General features: G+C 40.9%; 2 protein-coding genes across 2 annotated transcripts in view; one reads left to right on the forward strand and one right to left on the reverse strand.

Annotated features, from left to right (window-relative positions):
• Positions 1 to 1,370: 1,370 nt before the first annotated feature.
• LOC134195500 (delta-like protein C) lies at positions 1,371 to 3,349 on the forward strand. Its single transcript, XM_062664528.1, has 5 exons — positions 1,371 to 1,566; positions 1,643 to 1,963; positions 2,038 to 2,332; positions 2,508 to 2,663; positions 2,732 to 3,349. Exons 1-5 carry the CDS (start codon positions 1,522 to 1,524, stop codon positions 3,151 to 3,153), a joined length of 1,239 nt encoding a protein of 412 aa, XP_062520512.1. The 5' UTR covers positions 1,371 to 1,521; the 3' UTR covers positions 3,154 to 3,349.
• A 5,680-nt stretch (positions 3,350 to 9,029) lies between these two features.
• LOC134195585 (protein argonaute-2-like) overlaps positions 9,030 to 10,876 on the reverse strand; it is a 3,707-nt gene continuing 1,860 nt past the window's right edge. Inside the window, exons 13-18 of the mRNA XM_062664630.1 lie at positions 10,696 to 10,821; positions 10,498 to 10,632; positions 9,642 to 9,743; positions 9,391 to 9,578; positions 9,268 to 9,333; positions 9,030 to 9,197 (exon numbers count right to left, since the gene is read on the reverse strand). Of these exons, the coding sequence (XP_062520614.1) occupies positions 9,185 to 9,197; positions 9,268 to 9,333; positions 9,391 to 9,578; positions 9,642 to 9,743; positions 10,498 to 10,632; positions 10,696 to 10,821 (630 nt within the window). The 3' untranslated portion in view covers positions 9,030 to 9,184. The remainder of the gene's footprint in view (positions 9,198 to 9,267; positions 9,334 to 9,390; positions 9,579 to 9,641; positions 9,744 to 10,497; positions 10,633 to 10,695; positions 10,822 to 10,876) is intronic.

Here is a 10,876-nt window from a genome sequence, read left to right on the forward strand (position 1 = left end):
TAGAACAGTGAAGATCACGGAAATTGCTGCATCTCGGTTCTTCAATGTAAGAATGGTGCAGGAAGCGCATTGTCAACATGCAAAGTACTGGTGGCCTCATTAGGAGTGGGAATATACTTCTACGCGCGTTCACCTGTTCATTGTGTATAAATTCTAAGGGTAAACCAGTGTTTGGAACTGTTTTATAATCCTTTTAACTAGTATAACAGGAAAGTGTGTTTGAATGGTATTAATGGTAGCGTTCATTCGAATTATTGAATCTATAGTTTGGATGAAGACATGGCATATTTACACAAAGTCGCGCGCGCGCACACACACACACACACACACACACACACACACACACACACACACACACACACACACCACAATATGTATAGTCCACTAACCACCAAGTCGGTTTTCAGCTACTTGGTACATAATTTATATACAGAACACGTAAACGCACCTAGAGTATAGATACAACTATGTGAGTAAAAGATAACCACCACCCAATCCCTATTCTGTTCATCAATCCAAGTTAGATATCATACGAGTTTAAACATTCCATACCTGATCCAGCCACAGTCAGGTGAAGAAAGTGCTCCAATTAATAGCAGCTGTGCTTTGGTATGTGACTTGTTGTTTTGCCCACATAATTTTGATCTTGCTGACTAGCTGTATCGCCCAGATGAGCTACAAGTTGTATGAAATCAACTCCCCTAGGAAGATTAGAAGGCACATGATATTAGAAGGCATATGATAATACAAGGCACACGAGTCAGCTCAATCAGCAACTGCCATCTGCAGCAGTACATCAATAAATTGCAGAAACAAGACATGAGCCTACACGAATAACCAGCAAGGTCAAAGTTAGACAGAGTTGATCAAACTGTGGAATTTGCATAACAAAATCAAACTCCATTAATACAACATTATCTGTACATCTATACTTACTGAAGCATGACTTACGCAGTTGTGTACTTTTAGTTAGTATTGAATGCAGCAAATGTCAAACCAATTAACATATTATCATTAATATCATCATTATTAGTTATTGCAATGGGATATGCTTACTCCACCTGCATGACCAAGCTAGATCTACCTATATATCTAGAGATATAACCAGTCAAAATGTTAGTTTTAGTCTACCTCAGATGGATGTGATCGTCTCCAAGGCAAAAGAACTTTTCACCTTGTCAGCAAGTTCGGTGATCTTTACACTGTCCTGGCAACGCAGCTTCATTGTCTGATACTGCGCAATAAAGAGCCTATCTGAATCCATACATATATCTCCTCTAGTCGACTGCGATGCGCTGCAACATACGTTGGTCGAAGATGTCATGAGGTAAGGCTGGACACATTAGCACGTGAAGGTATGTTTAGAATGTGCGCATGCCTTTGAACTTTGAAACCGCCACCAAGTCCCGTAGTCTGCAGTCTGCGTAGTCTGCAGTCTGCGTTTTACAGCAACCCCACACTCATCACGTGACTATTTTGCCAAGACGCTGGCACGCGCTGACTTTCTGATGCTGGGAAGACATGATTAGCATGTTGGTATGGGTTGTAGTCACATCAACGATATCAGTAAGTCATTCCTACGTACGTCGTTACTAGCACACGAAAACTGATCTTGTCGAGCGTTTTGTATTGTCTACCTCAGGTAGTGGCAATGCCGGATAGAATATACGGGAATGTAAGAATTAGGTTGGTCGCGTTTGGTGCCAAGTGGTTAACACAAAGTGATGGCTCTGAGTGCTGCAAAGGATGTACTAGTTGTGGAAATTATTTTGATGTTTGTTATTCGAAAAATGAGGAGAATATAAAAGTAACTTGTGAACACACTGTGAGGACGGGAGTATTACTGACTCGACCTCGACCTCGACCTGATTCGAGTGGAAACGTCAGGATTTTCTCACCTGATGAGAGTCTAGGAAATGGCGTTGTCAATCCTGTCTTATTACCATTCTTCGAACCGTGGACTGTCAGTTGATTTGGTGCTTCGTTGGTGTGTAGCTGTCTAGCTACATTAATGTTTGTTGGTCTTTGTGTGGGTAGGGAAATTTTGGTCTTCAAGTTGATGTATGGAATAACTACACGGATGGTCTTATAGCTGAGATGTACCACAAGCAAAGGGAAAACTCGTTTTCGACTATTTTTATGAACGACGTTAAATTTGAACGAATTCTTGTGTTATCTTGGGATATGGTGTGTTCTCGATATTTTCATGGTGACGACTGTTCTCATTACTGCAAGCCTCGGAATGACAACGGTGGTCATTACCGTTGCTTAAGCAACGGAACGAAAATTTGTCTACCAGGATGGACAAATCCGGGGATAGATTGCAGACAGAGTAAGTGCATGACATGGTTGAGTGTACTGAAAATTCAACTTTAGTAAACACATAAAATTAATTTTTTTTGAATATTGAAGTTTTGGAATGAATGTTAGATGATGGTACTAAGCATTGTTGTAGTAAACAAATTAATGTAGCAAACTGTTTAATTAATAACTTTTTGTTAATCTAGAAATAGATTTTGTGGATTTTGGTGATAGCAACTTGATTACAGAAGTTGATGAATGCCTGTCACAGCCTTGTCACAATGGTGGCATTTGCAATGATTCTTTGGCTGGATTCTTTTGCGCATGCTCACATAAATATACGGGAACTTACTGTCAAACAGGTTAGCTGCTGGTTAATAAATTGAACTTGTTAATTTATTAGTTATATTACGCTTCTTCGTTTGTGCAGAGATCCACGACTGTTCACCAACTAGCTGCTTGAACGGAGCATCATGCCACGTTGTGTCAAGTCAGTTTGTATGTGATTGTGCTCCTGTATACTGTGGTAGACATTGTGAGTTTGAGATCAACGAGTGCTCGTCGTCACCTTGCCCGAACAATACACATTGTATCGATGGAGTGAATTATTACGTTTGTGCATACGGCAGAACCAATTCCTCAGACAATGATTGTGGTATAGACGATGAAAGTTCATTGTGTGACGATATCGCATCTGTTTCCATTGTTGTTCCCACTTTGGTGGCATTTGTGATAGGAATCGTTTTGATGTGGCTTATTATAATTATAAGATCCAGACTTACAAGAGAAGCAAATGACGAACAAGCACAAGAGACACAAGATATAAAATTCAAAATGGAAAGCAGTGTATAGAGACATGACCCAGCCTTGATCGTTTATGTAGTCATTGTTTAATCAATCACTTTTAACATTTGAAAATAGATTCTTTACATTTAGAGCACAATGTCATGTGTAGCTACTTGTTTGTAACACGTACTGTGCGCATGTGCTCATCGTTTTATATTTACGTACTTATATTTTTATCAAATATGGCGAATAAGTTTGTTGATGTTCGTAGAGTGTGTGGAGTCAACTCAGTGTGTAGACTGCTTTTGTGCCACACACATTCTATTTAATATTGATTGAGTACGAATTTACTAATTAAATTAATTAAAATTAGTAATTGACAGGATGCATTCAGAACAGTCGAGATGTGCGTCACACATCCGGCAAAAACAAATGGATGGCGCCTTTGCAATAATAGTTGTTGACGGTTTTGACATGCTCAGATTATAAATTTGCAATTTAAATTAAATTTGTGAAGATTTACAAGCATCTGTAGTATAACTAGACAAAACTTATTTGTTTCTCGCGCCTAACGTGCAAAAAGCAGTCTGGTGTACCGAGGCTAGGTACGGGTTACCGTGGTAAGTTGGTATCAATGCATGTAGTACGCGCGCGCTTCGGCCAGCTGTTCACGTTGGAGAGAATCGAGGGAGTTTGAGGAACTCTGAGAGCAAAAAACGGTAACCTTGTGTTCGATAAGACAAATAAAGCCCAAATAACATAAATTAGGATGCAAAGCGGCTTCGCCGGAGACGCATCAATGAAATAGTTTTTTGTAAATTTAGTTGTTGACTTTGTAGCTACTATGTGACAGCCTCAATTGTACGGCAAGGCTAGATGTAGCAATGATGTGCTTAAACAGAGGATGCTGAGGTCGTTGTCGTGCCGTTGTTTGGAAGGTAAGACTCTAGTGTAGGAGTGTTCAGAGCCGGATCCGGGAATTTTTGAAAGAGGGGTTGACCTGGTAGCAGTTATTTATAGCATTACTAATTTTCTCTTGGTGGTGGTGGTAGTGATATGGTGGTGGTGGCGGTGGTAAAGTATTGACATGATACATTAGCTACTAATTGTGTCATGCTACTCGTATGGTTGATGAACTCCATTGGTACACTGTCTGACATCAACAGCGGCTTTGTTAAGTTAAGTGTGGCTGTCATCCCAACTGAAGAGCCTTTGGGTGGCTAAATTAGAGCTTTTACAGTAATCAGTGAGGATGTGTAAAGTGTTTCATGAAAGTATCGGATGTCTTAGCTCTCTCTGAAAGCAAGATTGATTTCATGGATTTTGGATCTTGTGCAATCTTTTTGCATGATTGAGACAAAGATATGGCAGTGCAGTAGTGTAGCTATGGAAGATATGCATGCCATAATCTTCAATTTTATTGTGGTTGGCACCTTCCAAAGCGTCCAATTATGTCAACAGAAAGAAATGTGATGTTCAAGAACCAACGTGTCACAGTGTGAACTAGAGACTTAGAAATAGAGGCTGCCCTTGAATACAAGCCGGCCTCCGCTACTATTCGAAGAAATGCGGTACATGTACTAGTAAAAATAGAAAACATTGTTGGGACTAGCCTCCATAAGAACAGACACGAAACACAGTGATTTGTCAAGAAGTTTTGCATAGAAGAAACTTGAGTTTACGTGTAGTTTAGTCAGACACACGCTGATTCGTACATCTTTGCAACACAGAACGCAAACCACTTTGCGGTATACATTGACGTGATTGCTCACACTGTACATACTTTAGCAAAGAAATTTACCTGTAAATTTGTCCGCTTCAAATCAAGCTACAACTAATTCATTCACAGCTGCACGTGGACGTGTACGTGGACGCATGTTTGGACATCTCGGAGAACTTGTAAAAGTGACGTGTTCTCACATTTAGTTCCATTTTTGGTCGCAGTCATCAAGCCATCTCTTGAGCCTGTTTTCACTTTCTCTTATTAGTCGCGTGGGAATGATGTGCAGCAACCTAGAGAGCCGTACAGCTATTACACTTACACCTGAATATGACATCACAACCATCATGTCTGTGATTGGCTCGAAATCATCGTTATTTCTGGTTGCTTGTACCAACACACACATCTCAATACAGTACAGTACAATACACATAGGAAGGGTCTCACCAAGCTTGCCCCAATTAATTAAATATATTATGTATATACTATATATATTAATTGAACTAAATATATTATATAGATTAATTGAACTTTAATATAGTAGTTTTACTGGTTTTGGGTCTGGTTACTTTGCTGGTCACTGGTGTGTCTCTATGTCTGTACTCATTTTGAACCTGAAGGACATCTTGACTTACAATTGTTCGTGAATTTTGGTGTAGTGAAAAGTGTTTGGGTCAAAATGGTACTTTTGTAACAGCTTGATGTCGGTCACAAGAATCCAATGAATTTCTATAGAGTAAAAGTAAGCTACAGACTGTTGCAAAACACTAAAGCCACTCTCTGCACTTGACCAAACCGGGAAGTTTGAATGACCACAAATCACAGACTGTCGCAAATTGTGTATACAAGTCAGTCTATACTGCATGTGACCAAATTGGAATTTTGAATGACCACAAACTACAGACAAACCTCGATATGATAAAGCCACTCCCTGCATGTCAGTAAATCCGAAGTTTTCTCGTCTTGTTTTAGTAAGTAGAACGTGACAACAATGTTTCTCTAATTAGACCGTATCGTGTAGTAGACAAGAGCAACAAAATGCAAAGTTTATTTTGAAAAAGTTGAACGTTGTTGTGCTACAAAGCAACATGTTTGGTATGCATGTGTGTGTATATAAAACTGTCTTACAAATGAACGTTTTGAAACTGTGTTGGGATTTTGAAAAGTCCGGTTTTGCTCATATTTCTCTCTCATGTCGGCTCTCTTTCGATTGGCACTTTGTGTTTTGTTTCTCACTCTATGGATTGCTTTACTTCGGTGGGAAACTATCGACTAACGTTCGCTTTCTCTCTGTGAATGTCGTCTCACGTTGCTTACATTTTCTGCACATAGTTGTTGTGAGGGTCGTGAGCGTTTGCTTCTACGTTTGAGTCTCACTATTGTGAATATGGGTGTGAACAAGGAAGGGGTAATCTGAGACAGTGATGTCATTGTATGCAACCAAAGAGATGAGGGGATCTCGCAGAATGGATGGCTGTGTGCACTGGTTGTAAACGAAGTCGTGGCTGATTGAAACGTATGCATATGTCTATAGCTTGTGCGACGATAAGATGGTGTTCGATGACGTTCGGTTGTCGTTCGATTTTATGGGGAGATTTTCGGGATGTGAGATGCTGGGGAGTCCAAGATCGTCGTGCCAGCTGAGTGTTGTACAATGGGAAGACAATCGATGAGTTTGTCTTGGTCTCGTTGCTATGTACTTGCTTCAGTTGTTGCATGTCTATGCGTTCTCACTGACTGCCAGTTGTATCAGAGACATCGGTGTCTGGTTGTTAGTATGTGTGTGGCTGTTGGGAGGGTGACATGCATGCGGTTCTCTCAGCCAATTGACGACAGACGAATTAAAGATCTGTAACCGTCTTGTCCTGTCACTTTTTTTCTTAGATTTTTAACCGGTACAATGTGAAACGGTGATTCCTTATGAACATCATCGTGTTCACCAGCTGTCTCCCTATGACAACCGAATCTCTTCGTATACCTCATCTAGTTTGCTGCTAACCTTTTCAGACAATACATCACTGCTACGCTTTGTAACTAACACCAACGTTTTCAACGACATTTGCTCAGACTACATTCTTGTATGGCATTTGTTCCTACATCGTCGTGGTCTGAGCTACTGATTTTGGGGTATGACAGTTGCTGGCACAGGAGAGAGAATAGTGAGATGAAAAGTTTCAAAAATATGACGTGACGTTTGTTGCCGTGTTCTTGTTTATGTTGACAACAAATTGTGTAGTCAGTGACGTTGGATGGTTTTCATTGGGGTGAGAAAACCAGAAGGAAATGTGTGTGTGTGTGTGTGTGTGTGTGTGTGTGTGTGTGTGTGTGTGTGTGTGTGTGTGTGTGTGTGTGTGTGTTGACTGAAATATGTGTAAACACCAAAAACCTGTAATAACAGTTGTATTGTGTTATGTATCACGTGTTCGTTGTGTGCAGTGAAAGTATGATGAGATGCGCTTACAATCGAGATCGAATTCTCTCATTACAAACAAACCGAATTTCTCTCTCTTCTCCTCTAGTATAGACTGCATGTAAACTAGAATTTAATTAATTGTTTGTAGGGTCAGTGTTTAGGATAATTGTGGTCATTCTAACTTCCCGGTTTGGTTGCCCTGTGGTGAGTGGCTTTAGTATTTTGCAACAGTCTGTAGTGTACAAAAGGAGGAAGAAGGTCTGTTTGTTGTGTAAAGAATTCTCGATTTCGAAGCACATGCTACCTTTACTGCACACAGCAAACACATGATAAACAACTCAATAAAGACTCTAGTACAAGTATTTGGTATCTAGACATGTTTCAGTCATATGCTACATCGACTGTTTTCTTACAACTACAAACTATTGTGATGTCACTGACTGGTTGTCGCCATCAACAAGGACACAACAGCAACAAACATCAACCGAATAACGTCTAGCAAATACAATTTGTTAACCTGATTTCTTTCAAAATTTATAAAAAATACGATTTCTAGTCAAACCAGTTGCATTTCATTTTGCAAAATGAGATTGATGATGTAAAATCTGATTTTTTGCTTGTTGTTTGAGATCGTAGAGACAAAGTCTGGCTCATGTGGTCCAGTCGTGAATCTGTCTGTAATAGAAATTAGAGAAAATGTGCCAGCAACTGTGAGTATGCTGTGGTCATGCCTTGAAATCTGTAGCTCAGTGTATGATGATGAAAGGAAAGTCTTTGAGAATGTAGTCTGAGTTAGGCTGGAAACACTGATGTCTCACCGCGTGGGGCAGCGACAAATTGTCTGAAAAAGCTAGTGGTAGGAAAAATGAGGTATGAGATGAGATCAGGTTGTCTTACTAGTAGGAAGACATCTGGTAGGGATGACCACTTTTCAAGGTGACAGCTAAGGCAGTCCCTGATTCACGTTGCACCAGTTAATTAGACAAAGAGTTCCAAGAATGTTACAGCAAGACGTGTTCCTAATCTCTCATCTGTTGGTCTTTGGTTGAGAACCGAATGTCTGTCACTCTCATATTCAACCACTACGTGTACGTCTCAGATGCAAATGGACGGTCACTGAGTGAGCGTGTACTCAACAACTGTAAGCAAATACGTTTAGCAACAAACTTAAACATGCCTTGGAAACGGCAGCCGCTTGTGTGATACAGTAGAAGAGAGGAGGAGCTCGTTGGTGGTTTTTGTGTTTCCTCTGTAAAACACCCAGCAGGCATGATGGTCTGGACTCCACAGTGTCTGATGGTTGGAGGGCTTGAAAATCGAAAGGCGATTGAACGTAATCAATCACCAACTTATCCTTGTACATGAGATGTTGGCAGATGCTTGTGTTTCGATCAGCACGACTTTGTTTTTCAACAAACAATCGCAGCCGTCGAATCTATGAGATCCGTATCTCATTGGTTGGTAGTACGATGATGTCACTGTCTTGGAGTGGCCCTCATGTTCGAACCACATTGAGAAAAAGACTTGAACATAACAGCAAACACTCACCACCCCTCACAATGAAACAGAACTGTGAACATTGCATTGCAAGCGGTGTGATTCGTGGGAAAGTGTGTGCATTAGTAGACTGTCTGGCACCGAATCGAAGCAATCCATAGCGAAAAAGGGTTAGAAAGAGTTGACGTGAGAGCGAAATGTGAGCAAAACCTGGCCTTTTAGGAAACCCCAACAATCTCAAGAAAGGTCGTTGTATAATAAGACACTCATGCATTTACTATCTAACACGACACTCTCTAAGTGTTTTGCCACAACTTTGTTACTCATTTTTACTAGATTTGCTACAGTCACTACATGTACTACATTTACTAGACTCGTACACCCAGTTCTCGCGAGGAGAGGACTGGGTATGAGTCTATACATTTAGTCCAACTGGATAGAAACTGAAGTCCAACTGCATAGAAACTCTAGAACTCTCGACTGTATAGAAACGCAACAATATATAAAACTCAAGCATGTATGACTAAATATACGCGACTATGTAAAATACATCATCTTCATTGTGCTGTACTTCTGTTCTCTTGTAGTTGCTGAGCTACTTGCTTGTCCACTCATCCTGTGTGTGTAACAAACACTTTAGATTAATTAACACACAGAGACCTGAGAAGCTTACCGTGAGTGTGGGTAGCAACGAGCTCGATAAGCAGCAAGATGGGCGTAATAGACGGGAGCTGGTAGTGATACGGATCTCGTGCAACGAGCATAAACGTGACAGAGTTGGTATGTTAGCATCTGGAGAGCATCGGCAGTAAATTCATTGTCATCATACAGCACGTAGTAGTAAGTAGGACGACTTGTTCCCTGTATAACATTTTCATGAGGCATTCACTAACTAGTCAGTCACACTGTGGTACGGTGATTCACTTGTATGCCTTGATGACTATACAGGAAGAAGTCGAATTCGATAGGATGGACCACAACGGTGTCCACAACAGTCCCAGGTGGCATGTTTCCAGATTTACTGCACTAGAAACATGAAATGTCACAAAAAGTGTGTGTGTGTCCATCCATCATGATCTGTATGTCTATTTGTTTGTCCATCCATCTGTTTGTTGTCTATCTGTCTGTCCATCCAGTGTCTGTATTGTGTGTGTGTGTGTGTGTCCGTGTGTGTGTGTGTGTGTGTCCATCCATCCATCTGCTTGTTGTCTGTCTTATGTTTGTTCATCAATTGTCTATGTTGTGTGTGTGTGTGTGTGTGTGTGTGTGTGTGTGTGTGTCCATCCATCATGATCTGTATGTCTATTTGTTTGTCCATCCATCTGTGTTGTCTGTGTGTGTGTGTGTGTGTGTGTGTCTGTGTGTGTGTGTGTGTGTGTGTGTGTGTCCATCCATCTGCTTGTTGTCTGTCTACGTTTGTCCATCAATTGTCTGTATGTTGTGTGTGTGTGTGTGTGTGTGTGTGTGTGTGTGTGTGTGTGTGTGTGTGTCCATCCATCATGATCTGTATGTCTATTTGCTTGTCCATCCATCTGTGTTGTCTGTCTATCTGTCTGTCCCATCCATTGTCTGTATTGTGTGTGTGTGTGTGTGTGTGTGTGTGTGTGTGTGTCCATCCATCTGCTTGTTGTCTGTCTATGTTTGTCCATCAATTGTCTGTATGTTGTGTGTGTGTGTGTGTGTGTGTGTGTGTGTGTGTGTGTGTGTGTGTGTGTGTTTGTCGATCCATTGTGTGTTCCTGTGCACTCCTGCCTCTAACAATCAATCACCGAGTACCTACTTTATCTTCCTTATCACCAGGAAAGAACTTTGTGTGGTGACGCTTTCGTACAACCACCATTGTTATGCCAGGCTGATAACTGACATGAAGAGACAAGCATGCACGCTGTATAGCTTGTAATTCCTCAACATGAACCTGCCACCACATGACGCTTTGAGTTAAAAACGTCACATGAAATGCTAGACAAAGCCACTTCACCTCAGAAAACTGTCCTTCACTCACACCGTCACGGTAGAAGATTATACGAGTTGGTAACAATAGCGTCCTCGTTCTATATTCTTTGAGCAACTCTGTCACCATTCCTTGGAGTTCCGTGATGATTTCCTGCCAGCAGCAGCACCACAGAACTACTTGATATCAATAGAAACATGTAGGATGG

This window comes from Corticium candelabrum, chromosome 20, assembly GCF_963422355.1.
Source record: "Corticium candelabrum chromosome 20, ooCorCand1.1, whole genome shotgun sequence".
Classification (NCBI taxonomy): Eukaryota; Metazoa; Porifera; class Homoscleromorpha; order Homosclerophorida; family Plakinidae; genus Corticium; species Corticium candelabrum.